At 51.4% G+C, this 13,224-nt stretch overlaps 1 protein-coding gene across 3 annotated transcripts in view; it reads left to right on the top strand.

Annotated features, from left to right (window-relative positions):
* Positions 1-13,224, top strand: part of PLCG2 (phospholipase C gamma 2) — a 191,861-nt gene that overhangs the window by 103,676 nt on the left and 74,961 nt on the right. For all 3 annotated transcript variants that reach the window (XM_079906383.1, XM_079906384.1, XM_079906382.1), the window contains 3 exons: positions 1,636-1,779; positions 4,008-4,101; positions 4,875-4,922. In XM_079906383.1, coding sequence (XP_079762509.1) covers positions 1,636-1,779; positions 4,008-4,101; positions 4,875-4,922 — 286 coding nt within the window. The remainder of the gene's footprint in view (positions 1-1,635; positions 1,780-4,007; positions 4,102-4,874; positions 4,923-13,224) is intronic.

The following is a 13,224-nucleotide window of genomic DNA, read 5'->3' as shown; positions in this document are numbered from 1 at the left end:
TTCATGATTCTTGTCCCCCAAACTGTTTTCAGTCTAGCTAGATCCATGGTAAGAAAGTGAAAAGCCTTTGGTTCGGGCTTCCCTGGTGGCGCAGTGGTTAAGAATCCGCCTGCCAATGCAGGGGACACGGGTTTGAGCCCTGGTCCGGGTAGATCCCACGTGCCGTGGAGCAGCTAAGCCCGTGCGGCACAACTACTGAGCCTGTGTCTAGAGCCCGTGAGCCACAACTACTGAGCTCACGTGCCTAGAGCCCGTGCTCTGCAACAAGAGATGCCACCGCAATGAGAAGCCTGTGCACCGCAACAAAGAGTAGCCCCCGCTTGCCGCAACTAGAGAAAGGCCGTGTGCAGCAACAAAGACCCAACGCAGCCAAAAATAAATTAAAAAAAAAAAAGGCTTTGGTTCATTCCATCCCCTCCTCCCCTAATTTAAAACTCTGTCTCCTCCTCCTCTTGTTATGTGTGAGTGGCCGTGAACCTTTCCTGCCAGTTCAATTCTGACTCTAAAATGCCTGTGTTCACTTGGGTCTGTTTGCTTCCTTGATCTCAGATCAAAGCTGAGGTCTCCTTCCCTACTCTCTCATTTCCCGGAATACCTCTTTCCTGTATCTCTGTGCAGTGTAAGAACAAAGATGTATGTCCCAGGATTCTTATGGTTACATGTGACAGAAACTCATTTCCCACTAACCAAAGCAAAAAAGAGAGTTTATTGGGTCACACGGGTAGCATGCTCCAGTGCAGAAGTGGCTTCAAGCCCAAATGGACCCAGGGGCTCAGTAGTGCATCAGGGATGAATCTTTGCTTTCTGTATGGCAGGCCACATGGCCTGCTGCCCCCAGCCTGGCGGCAGCAGCAGGACAAATTTGATGAATAGCTTTGGCCACGTTAAGTCCCAGGAGGATGCTGATGGGGGCAGCTTAGGCCGTGTGCTCATCCCTGAACCCATCACTGTGCCAGGGGTGGGACATCGTGGTCATTCCTGGGACCCTTGGCCCCTCCTTCGGCTTGTTGTGGTGAAAGGAGCCGGGGTGTGGATCATCTTCACCTCAAGCACGTGAAATGGGTTCATCCCAGGAAAAGGTGCTTTTTTGACAGAAGAAAGGGAGGAAAGGATGGATGGACTTGTCACTCTGTGACACTCCTTAGTTCATGGGACATCCTATGGCAGGAAGGGGGGGTCTCCCTTGAATCAGGTGGCCATCCTGTGAGGGGAGGGGGTCATTCTTGGGCCAGGTGGCCACCCTGTGTGTGTGGGGGGTCACCCTTAGATGAGATGGCCATCCCATGGAGGGAGGGGTCACCCTTGGGTCAGGTGCCACCCTGGCCAGGTGGGTTTTGGCTAGGAGTGAGTTGGCATCACGTGGCAGCAGGGGTTCTAGGGAGGATGGGTTTCCTCCTTTTCTGTCATCTGTTGCTGTACAGCAAGTCTCCCGGTACTTAGTGGCTCAGAACAACAAGCATTTCATTTTTTGCACATCATCCTGCAAGCTGGGCAGGGCTGTGGGGCTGGCCCAGCTTGTCTTCACTCTGGGGAGTGAAGAGCTGGGCTCTGTGTGTCTGGGGTGCAGACACATGGCTGCAGCCTCAGGTGGAGTGAACTCCAGCTTCTGATTGGCTGATGTTAATTTTCCTTCAGTGGATATCATGGAAATAAAGGAAATCCGCCCAGGGAAGAACTCCAAGGATTTTGAGCGTGCGAAAGCAGTCCGCCAGAAGGAAGAGTGCTGCTTCACCATCTTGTACGGCACCCAGTTCGTTCTCAACACGCTCAGCTTAGCAGGTGGGTGTATGGCATGTGCTTTTCTCCCTCCCTGGGTCTTTGTTTCCTTCCTAGAAGGTTCACTAGCAGGATGCTCACACCTGCCCAACCGCTAATGCGTGTTTAGGGCGTCATGGTTTTGAATCCTAACCCTGTCCCTTTCTAGCTGTGTGACTTTGGGTAAGCGACTCAGCCTCTCTGAGCTGCAGTTCGCTCAGCTGTGAAACGAGGAGCCCAATAATGCCGACTCCACTGGCACGTGGAAAGGATTACGTTAAGGGCCTACCTGGCTCGTGCAGAAAGCTGAAGGCAGGTATGTTTTTCGTCCAGCAGAGTCTGGCCTGCACCATTTATTCAGCTTAACTGATCCGAAGGAACTATCCTGAAATCTTCCACCTCACACATGTAAACATGTGTACATGCACTTAACAGTAAACGCATACATGCGCACACACACGTGCACACACGGAGACACACGTATCTGGAGGTGAGATTTCAGGCCATCCCTATGAGTCCACCAGAAAGTCCAAGAGGCCTCTGAGCAGCCAGGAGAAGGGCTGTGAAAAAGCTCAGGCACTTTGCTCAGGGGCAGAAGCCTGTAGCTGCCTTCAGGTCTAATCCCAGAATGTATTGACTTAGAACTTGACGTACAATCATGACTGACGAGAGAGAAAGTAAGTAGCATTAAAAGTAGACCAAAGTGGGGGGAAACCGTGAAAGCTGAGTAGCGTTAGAGACTTTGAATTTAGGGTCAGGTAGGGACTTCCCTGGCGGTCCAGTGGTTAGGACTCCGAGCTTCCACTGCAGGGGGCCTGAGTTTGATCCCTGGTGGGGAAACTAAGATTCTGTAAGCCATGCAGCATGGCCAAGAGAAAAAAAAAGTGAAAAGACAACCCACAATATAGAGAAAAATAATTGCAATTCATATGCCTGATACAAAACATATCTAGAATATTTAAGAACTATTACAGCTCAGTTATAAAAGACATATAATTTAGGGTCAGATAGGTCTCATTGGTTTGAGTTCTCATTCATGCTTGCATCAGGCATCTTTTGAGCATATGCCCTGTGCCAGGTTGTACTACGTGTCATTGGGGCTGTAAAGAGGAATAAGACCCAGTTGCTGCCTTTAAGGAGCTCACAGTCGACTTGGGGAGACAGACGTGTGGACAGGAACTTAGAGTACTCTGTGATAAGAGCAGTAGTCCAAACATAAGCGTGCTGCAGGAATACACAGTGCCTCATTCCCTGGAAGGCTTTGCAGGGGAGGTGACTTTTCAACTGGGTTTTAAGGCATCAGTAGGAGTTGGGGTTAAAGAGGGAGGATGGTCCAGGGAGAGGACATTGCATGTGCCAGGGCTTGGAGGAGGGAAATTAGCAAGCTGGATGTAGGAAGTGTTGGGTGGCCGTCTGATTGATGGTGTGTAGCAGGAGGCAGAGATGGGGCAGAAGAGAGGGGCCCGTGACTGTGTCCCTGAGCTCTGTGCACGTAGCCCCCCTGCAGGCTGAAGCCTGGGTGCTCTTCTTGGTAGGGAGGCCCTGAAAGCCCAAGCAGGACGTGGAGCCCAGGATGGCAGGGTGATGTGTGGATCCCAGCTTCTTATTTACTGGCTCTGGGACAGGTCCCGTCACTCTTCTGAGCTGTAGTTTTCTCCTCATCCACACGGGAAGAGTGAGAGCAGAAACCTCAGCATGCTCTATCTAGACTAGCAAACTCCCTAGTTTGGAGATGTTTAATAACTGGACTAGTTGTTTGCATTGCCATCTCCACTTTACTGATTAGGAAATGAGGCACAGAGAGGTTAAGTAACCAACTGAACATCACACAGCCCTGAAGCGGTACACTGGGACCTGGCGATGATGCCAGGCTCTTAACTGGTACTTGTTGCCGCTTCCCTTACAGGCATCAGCATCACCTACTTTCCACCCCTCTCTCTGGCCTTGAAGGGAAACAGGGGAGATGCTCAGGGCTGCTCAGGATTGTGGTACAAGTTATCCCAGGTCCTGCCTCTTGTTTGTTAGCATAGGGCTAAAACTTTTAAAAAGTCACCGGCTTGTCACCCCTGCTGTAGGAGGCTCACCATGGGCATATGGCCTCATCTGAGACAAAAAGTAGGTCCTAGGAACCAGCACAGGCTCCTCCCAGCCACCTGGTCTGTGTGGGGCTGGGAAGGTGGGGCGGGGGTCCCTAAGCAGCAGTCTGTCTTCCCAGGGAGTAACAGAGCATTTCTGTCCCCTCACCTCTGCAGCCGACTCTAAAGAAGATGCAACTAAGTGGCTCTCTGGCTTGAAGATCTTGCACCAGGAAGTGATGAGCGCATCCACCCCCACCATCATTGAGAGGTGACGGTTTGGGCCTGTTTATCTCTGTGTTCCTTCACTCAGGCATTTATTCTGCTCCCTTTAGCCAATATGGTGAAAGAAAGAAAAAGGGAATATTGCGTCTTGGAGGCTCATGGAGTGCCCTGTATGCAGTAGGTGCCCATTAGTGGCTGTGGACTCTCCAGCATCTCACAGAAAAGCCTGTCTCAGTGCTGGGCCTTGGTCTTCGCCTGCTGGAGTGAGGAGGGCCCTGGGGCTGAGACAGAAGCTCGTACTGATGTTGGGTTGGAGGGGAGGGCCCGAGGCTCGTTTCTTAAAGGATTTAGGAAGAGGAATTAAGCTGACTGATCAAAGGACCCCAGGCTTGAGGTCCAGGATTTTCCACCTGCCACTCCCTTTGGGTGGGATTGGTGTGTGAATTACTGTCCCTCCAGCAAACCAAAGCCCTCTGATTTACACCGTTTTCCTTACCAGCTTTTTGGGGATTAACTCATAGAATCAGAGGGAATTGTCAGTTTAAAGATTGCCAGCCTCTGTCAAAGGGGCCCCTTGGCCTAGCTGGAGCATTTCAACCACAAGGAGAAACTGCTGCTTCCCAAGTCGCCTGAGTTAGAAAGTTGGAAAACCCTCCTTTTCGTTTCCAGTTTCCTTTGTCCCATCCTGTAGAACTCACTTACACTTGTGCTGTTTCCTAACTTTCTTTCTTTGTCTCAACTCTCTTCAACTCTCTTCCCTATAGAACTCACTTCGACTCGTGCTGTTTCCTCACTTTCTCTCTTTGTCTCTCTTCCCAGTTGGTTGAGAAAGCAGATTTATTCTGTGGATCAGACCAGAAGAAACAGGTAAGATTCGCTCACATTTTTGTAGTTTTCTCCCGATTGTTTTGGACTCGGATGTTCATTCTTGCTTTAAACATTCTGAGGGGGTTGGAGCAAGTTCTCTGCCGTGGAAAGCTCCTCATGAAGTTAGATTTGACTTACAAGGTGCCGGACACAGTGCTAGGTGGCGGGGGTCACGGTGACAGGCTCTCCCCCCATGCAGGACCTCACTGCGGTGGAAAATTCCGGTCCACCTGCAGAGGTGGCTTCTCTTTTGTGGAGCACCTGCAGCACGTCCTTTAGGCCTTCACATGTGAGCCCCTTCTGTGTCCCGGGGAGAAACAGGGTCACCATGGTGCCTGCCCTTCCTCTGTGCTGGGGGATTGACCATCAAGAGGTAAACCCAGTTCAGTAGCAATGGTCGTAAGGGCTGGGTGGACGTGAGTGGGGCGATGTGATAACACGTAATTCAGTGTCCTTGACTGGTTCACTGAACAGCACGTCTTGGAGTGGTTCCCTGTCGGCACACACAACGCTCCATGCCAGACGTTTTTGTATCCAATGCGGTTTGTCCTTGGATGGATGCAGTGTAATTCTCTAATTGATGAGAAATCATTTCCTTCTTGATGGACATGAAGTTGTTCCTGGTCCTTTATTATACCGTGAAAGCCTTCACATCTCCCTTTTTGTAAACTTAGGTGATGAGGGTATGAGCAGGATAAATTCCCAGAAGAGGAATTCCAGCGGCCAGGTGTCCTCGGGTCTGAGATTTTTGAGAGAGATGGTAGCGATTTCTGTTTCTACCAACAGTGCAAGAAAGTACTTGTTTCACTATGTCTCCAGAGTTTGACCTTTATTAATCTGTGGGTAAAAGGCAGCAGTGGATTTTGGCTTAAATTTGCGTTTCCTTGTTCATGGGCGAGGTTGAACATCCTCTCCATTTTTTTTCGGTTATGATCCAGTTCTTGTTAATAATGTAATGACCAAAAAAACACCATTTATTGAGCACCCAGCATGCCAGGCACTGTACTGAGCACTTGACAATCAATTGTATCATTTTAGCCTCACATCAGACCTCTCTGAAAGTTTTTAAATGTTTTTCCTTCCTTCCGTTCTCCATTAAGATGTGTCAGCATCACGTCAGTGAGGCAACAAGTAACCTCTACAACTCACCTCTCTTGTTCCTGAAAGTCTTTCCATCCCTGAGGCATTCTAGTGTCAGGCTAGTGTCATCCATCACTTGTTGATTTCAGAGCCTCTGTGGTCTCTTGTACACGTGCCCCACGGGATGCTTTGCAGATGGTAACCAGGAAGCGGTGAAGAGTTTAGTGACGTTGTTAGGTCAGCCAGCAGCTCAGTCCGTGTCTCTGTCCATCTTCCTTTCCCTCCCTCCTCCTCTCAGCCAGCGTTCTGTGGTCCCACACCTGGGCCTGGCCCGTGTTACGGAGGGTGGATCAAACGAGGTCCCCGCGCTGGGGGATTTTATATACACTGGCCTCTTTCAGTCTCGGAGGTGGAGCCTCCCATGACTGATTCCCTTCTCTGTGGCTTTGAGGTGATTCACAGCTGAGGTTGGCACAGAGCTGACAGAGGGAGCCCTCCTGGGCCCTCTCTCCACATGGTGGGGTATGGCGTTGTGGATCTGGTTCCACAGTCTGCTTCTCCAACTTCTGTTGTCAGGAAGTGGGAGCCTCCCTCCAGCTCTCTCGCTCAGAATGGATTCTTGCAAGTCCTTTACAGAGAAGTCCTTTCCAGAACCTTCAGCAGACAGCAAGTCTGTCTCTGGCCATGATTCCTTGTTCCCTGCTTGCCGTTCCCGCTCCCCGACCTCCCTTCCGCTTGGCGGAGCCCTGCTGCTCTGTCAACACGTGGAAAATCCCACATTTCCTGTGGTTCTGGGAGGCCCAGAGGGAGTTTTTCAAAAGGAACTTGACCAAGGTACCAATGAAAGGGCAACTGACTTCTGCCAGTCTCCCTCCTTTCCTGTCTCGCACAGTGGTCCCGTTTCCTGGAAGAAAACAAAGGAGCTGCAGCACGAAGGGAAGAGCCTGGGAATGGGAGGCAGACTGTGGGCTGGCCCGGCTCGGGCAGTGTCCAGTCCCGGGTTTTTGTTGGCCTGAGCATGTTTCCCTTTTCAGCCTCTCGAGAGGCAACATGGCAGCAGCTGGCGTTTGTGCGGAGTCACTTTGTAACCCCTGCCGTTCTGAGCGCTCTCCTTACTTAGGGAATTGGGGAAAGCTTATGGAAAGAAGGCTCTCAGACTGGCGAGCTGGGCACCCTCTGGTCCATTTTATGAGGATACTGAGGCCAGGAGAGGTTAGATCACTTGTCCACAGCAGCCTAGCCGGTCAGCTGTGGCTTAGCTGATCACTGAGCTGGTAAGAGGCAGAAATCTTCCCTTCCCCACGGGGACCTCCTTTGACTGAAAATTACGTATGGGTTTCATTGTGGTGAAATATACGTAACATAAAACTTGCCATTTCCAGTGTCCGCTTCTGTGCGTTCATGCTGCTGTGCTGCCGTCACCATCCGTCTGCAGAGCTCTACCCCTCTTGCAGAACTGAAGCTCTGTACCCATTTAGCCCTCACTCTATTACCCCCTCTGCAGCCGCTGGTAACCGCCGTGCTATTGGGTTGGCCAAAAAGGTCGTTGAGGTTTTTCTGTAAAATGACATTTACGGAAAAACCTGCACGACCTTTTTGGCCAACCCAATATTTTCTGTCTCTGTGAATTTGACTCCTGTGGGCCTGTGAGCGGAAGGATGCTGCATTTTGGGACGGGCGTACTTCACTGAGCACGATGTCTTCATGGTTCATCCACGTTACTGTAGCAAGTGTCAGAATTTCCTTCCTTTTTAAGGCCGAATAATATTCCACTATGTGCATATAACACGTTGTGTTTATCCGCCCATCTGTCCATGGACACTTACTCCAGGTGCTTCCACCTTTCGGCTCTTGTGAGTCTTGTTGCTGTGAATATGGGTTTCTAGTCTCTGCTTTCAGTGCTTTTGTGCATTACCCAGAAGTGGCATTGCAGGATCAAATGGTAATACTGTTCCATTTTTTGATGAACTGCCTACTGTGTGCCACAGCAGCTGCAACCATTATACATTCCCACCAGCAGGGCAACAGGATTTCATTTTTTTCTCACTTCCTTGCCAACACCTAACCTTCCTTCCTTCCTTCCTCCCTCCTTCCCTCCCCTCTTCCCTCCTTCCTTCCTCCCTCCTTCCCCTTCTCGCCTCCCTCCCTCCCTCCCTCCCTCCCTTCCTTCTTCCCCCCCCACCCCCCTTCCCTCCCTCCAGCCATCCCAGTGGGTGTACAGTAGTATCTCATTTTGGTTTTGATTTGCATCTTCCTAATGACTACAGATCTTGAGCATCCTTCCATGTGCTTTTTGCCATTTGTATATCTTCTTCAAAGAAATATCTAGACAAGTCCTTTGCCCATTAAAAAACATCACATGGACTTTTTTTTTAGATATGGTAAACAAGCCTATGTTTTATTTAATTTTATTTTTTGGCCGTGCTGCAAGGCATGTGGGATCTTAGTTCCCTGACCAGGGATTGAACTGGGGCCCCCTGCATTAGAAGCTCAGCGGCGTAACTGTTGGACCACCAGGGAACCCCCAAGCCTATGTTTTTTTGTTTTTCTTAAACATCTTTATTGGAGTATAATCGCTTTATAATGTTATGTTAGTTTCTGCTTTATAACAAAGTGAATCAGCTGTACATATACATATATCCCCTTAGCCCCTCCCTCTTGCGTCTCCCTCCCTCCCACCCTCCCTGTCCCAGCCCTCTAGGTGGTCACAGAGCAGCAAGCTGATCTCCCTGTGCTATGTGGCTGCTACCCACTAGCTATCTATTTTACGTTTGGTAGTGTATATATATTATGAAAGTAACTCATGTTCGTTATAGAAAATTTTGGAAATACTGAAAACTAGAAAAAATTTGCGTGAGTTTGACATTAAATGGTAGGCACTGTTTAACTCTGGGTACAATTGTTTTCAGTAGATTTCCATCCTCAACTTTATTGGTTTGTGTTCATTTTACTTCATTAATATGTAACTATACATATGACTTTACATTGTGTTCTTCTTTAACTAATTTTAAAATTTTGGAATAATGTTACATTTAGAGAAAAGTTGCAAAGATGGTACAGAGATTTCTCATATACCCCTTTGGCCAGTTTTCCCTACGGTTCACATCATTCATGTCAAAACTTGACAAACCACATTTGCTATATGACCGTTACGTAAACCCTAGACTTTATTGGAATTCACCATTTTTTCCACCAGTGTCCTTCTCCTGGTCTTGGATCCCACCCAAGACCCCACATTGTACTTAGTTGTTCTGCCCCTTTGGTGTCCTCTAGGCTGTGACGGTTTCTCCATCTTTCCTTGTCTTGCATGACCTTGACAGTTTTGAGGAGTAGGTCTCAGGTATTCTGTAACATGTCCCTCCATTTGTGTTAGTCTGATATTTTTGTCATGATAAGACTGGAGTTAAGGGTAACCTGAGGTTGTGTTTGGGAAGAATATCACGGAGGTGAAGGTCTTTTTCTTCACCTTGCTCAAGAGATGCCTGCTTTCACCATGGCTTGTCAAGGGTGATGGAAACCTTGATTACTTGGCCAAGGTTGTGTCTTCCAGATCTCTCCTTTGTAAAGGCCCCCCCCACCCGCCTGCCTCCACTCTATTTTCTGGGAATCAGTCACTAAGTCCAGTCCACATGCAAGGAGGGGAAACTATTTTCACCTCACCTTAAACCATAAACACGTTTACATTTTGTTGCAACTCTTTGGGAACAGTATTAACGCCTACATTGTAATTCAACCAATGGGATCTGATATTTGGCTTGAAAAGTTGCCTTTTGTTTGTCATTTAGTTTGTGTCCGGTTTTTATTAATGTTCACAGTTTCACTGAATTGCGTTCAGAGGGAACGTTATGGAGCGACCCTCACGAGAAGCGTGTTTCGGGTCATCGTAGGATTCTCGGTCTTAGTGCTAGTCTGTCCCGTCGGCTGGACGCTCTCTGCTTTCTTAGAGTCTTCCCCCTGTTGTTGCTGTTCACACCGGTGGGGGCTCTCGAGGTCGGGGATCCGGCTGGTTCGGTCTTTGTAGTGTTGGTCAGATGAACGAAGCCCTCCCTTTTCATTCGTAGACATAGCATCGTAACAAGGGACAACCAGAACGTTCTCGTCCTTATAACATTTCCAGGCCTGGGGAGACTGAGTCAAAGGCATGAATCGTTTAACATTAATCTTGACCAGGTTTCCAGAAACCCCCTCTTTTTGAGTCTCTAGAGTTTAGTTGCCTATTACCTGGGAATTAGGTTCTAAGGTCAGTGCATTAGGGGAAAACTTCTTCGGTAAAAATACCCCTTGCGAGAGCCCCTGAACCTTCGGGGGTGGAGGGCGGTCACTGGAATTGCATTCCTCAGGGTGAGGCTCACGGGCTGAGTCCTGCAGAGGGGCCAGCAGACCTACGGGCTGGGAGCAGGTTGTCTCTGTGGACATCTCTTTCCCACTTTGCCCCTTGCCCCTCGGCATGTGACACTGACTTTGCATAAACCGAGTGTGCACTTCCTGTTCTCGCTCAGCCTGGCCTTCAGGAGGCGGGAGGGTTGGGCGTGCAGGTGGGAGGCAGGTGTGCGGTCCAGTTCTGTCTTCAGCAGGCATGCAAATAGGTTCCCTGCGGTCAGCAGTCCTGGCTCCAGCACGTCGGACAGCCTGGGGGGGCTTTACCTGCAGAGGTGCGCTGCCTGTCCTGCAGAAGTTCTGTTGCACTGGGTCTGGGTGGGGATCATGAATGTGCCCTTGTAACAAATTCCCAACTGATGTTGATCCTGGCGTTCCCGGGACCCTACTTAGAGAAGCAGGCTTCTAGAGCTGCACTGTCCACCTGTGACTATTTAAATCTAAAGTAATTAAAATTAAATAAAAATTTAAAAATTCAGTTCCTTGGTCGCCCTAGGCGCATTGGACAGCCCTGATACGGAACGTTGCCATCATCCTAGAAAATTCTATTGGGCAGCGCTGAGGTTTGAATCTCAGCACTAACGCTTACTGGTTGTATGAGTTTGGGTAAGTTACTTGACTTCTCTGTGCCTTCGTTTCCTAATCTGTAAGAGAGATCATAGTTCCTACCTCCTGGGATTGGTTTGAAGATTCAGTGGGTTCATTTGTGACGAGTGCTTGGCCAGTGGCTGGCTTACGGCAAACACTAATGAATGTTTATTACTGTTACAAGAAGCTGGGGGTGGTGGAGGTGTCGGTTACCAGCCTCAGGGTGGCAGGTAAGTTTCCTGGGGCTGCCAACCTCAGTTGTTTGGTAAAGGCTGCCCCAGGGTGCAGCGTTGTAGCATCTGGGAGCATGCCAAGCTGAGGAGGGAAGCTGACATGATTGTTCAGTGCCCATGGGGAGGGGGTAGTTTTTGCCATCCCTCCCCATTGCCCTGGTTCCCTAACGCACGGTCACGGGCTGAGCCTGCAGGAAGCAGAATCTGAGACGGGCTTTGTGTGCAGGAAGCTTATGGGGAGTGTGTGCGGGTCCACACCTGCGAAGGCAGCTGGATTGTGATGCAGTCACAGTCACGGCCTCCGCTGGCCCCGTGGGGAGCTCCAGGGAGGCCCTGCAGAGCTGTCCTGAGTTACGGCCAGAGCGCAGACCATGATCTTGGCTGAGATCTGATGACAAGTCCTGGACGGGGAGAGGGGTGAAGTTGGGAGCTGCTGGCTTCCTACCCGCCAGCAGCTCCACGGGCCAGTCCTGGTCCACGTGCCCAGAGCGGGGAGTGAGGGCGCGGCATGGGGAGTGGAGTGGAGTGGCTAGTCCCTGCACAGGAGCCCAGAGAAGCTCTCTGGCCCCCACCTTTACCTGGGGGCTCAGTTGCTCCACTGTAAGGCGGGACCTTTGGAGCCGGTGGGCTCAGATGCCCCAGTGCTCAGATTCTCGCGCCACCGGGCCCTGTGTTTGCTCCACTGGCCCCCCCGGCAGCTGCACTGGCTCCCAGCTCCCCAGTCCCTTTGTTCCTGGGTGTGGGAAGGTTTCCTGGCCCCGTTTCTGCCTGGAAGTTCTGGGTTCCCCAGGGGATGCCGACCTCTTCCTTGGTCCTGGGTGAGCCGCCTCGGCTACCAGCTAGGCCAGACCCTCTCCCTGCCTCGTTTTACAGCGCCATCCCCCACCACTCCTCGCCCTTCATCCTGCCCTGGCCAGGCTCTTCGTGGACACCCCGGGGGCAGGGTCCGAAAGGGGGTCTCAGCCAGCCTGCTCGCTTCTCTGCGCGGCCAGCCCCGCCGGGCCTGCCGAGGGCTTTGTGCTGCCCTCACCGTTTCTCTGGGAAAGCCCTGGATGCCGGCCCCAGGAGTGGTGGGAGGTGGGGAACACGTGGCCCATAAAGGTCTCCCACATTAGGGAGGCCGTTAGACGAGAGACAGGGATGCTGGAGGTGGGGACACTGGGGTGGCCAGGAGTCCTCTTCGCGGTCTCCCGGGGCAGCTTCCGAGTGTGGCCTGCTGCTTCCTCCCGGGCGTGCTGGCGGAGGCCGAGTAGACAGTGTGGCGGAAGCTGGGCCGTTCCTGCCCACAGCCCGGGCAGACTTCCTTCCGGGCCACGCACAGCCCCTTTCTAGTCTGACGTCTCCAGGAACGCAGAACAGTTTTCTCTGGCCACACCAGAGACCGCCCAGACCACCCTCTCTCGCTCTGCCGGACACTTGGCTCCGCAGCCACGAGGGTCTGGATCTCAGGCCCTTGACCCGCCGCCCTCCATCACTGTTCATGGCGTTCCCTGAGAGGCTTCAAATGCAGTGGTTACAGGCAGACCCGGAGGCAGGCTGCCCTGGAGTCTGCCTCCGCCGCGTGGTAGCACCCAGCGTCTCTGAGCCTCGGTTTCTTCACCTGCCGCGTGGAGTGATGATGGTGCCCACCTCCTCAGGTCGTCAGACCAGCTCCGACCTTGAGCCGCATACCCTGCCCCCATCCCCGTTGCCTGTTCTGAACCCTGGGGCTCGAGAATGCATACTGTGTGGGGGTGAGGTGTAGCGAGGGGTGAGGTGACGTCATTGCCTGGAGATCGGGGCAGCCTGGCACATAGTAGGTGTTCAGAGAAGGTTGGCTCCTTCCCCTGCCTGTCTCTGGCCTTCAGTGACCTCTTCTTGGCTGGAACCCCTGTGACATTTCGCCTCTGCCGACGTTATCCGACACCATTTCTGCCCTCACTGTGAATCTCCAACGTGATCCGTGTCCACAGCCATCCCTGAAGGGTGGAGACCAGCCTTGCACATCGGGTGTCTTGATCCCAGAGTCTCTGTTCCCAGTTAGT

This window comes from Stenella coeruleoalba, assembly GCF_951394435.1.
Source record: "Stenella coeruleoalba genome assembly, chromosome: 20".
Classification (NCBI taxonomy): Eukaryota; Metazoa; Chordata; class Mammalia; order Artiodactyla; family Delphinidae; genus Stenella; species Stenella coeruleoalba.
Note: the sequence above shows the minus strand (reverse complement) of the source record. Positions and strands in the feature narration are given on the sequence as shown.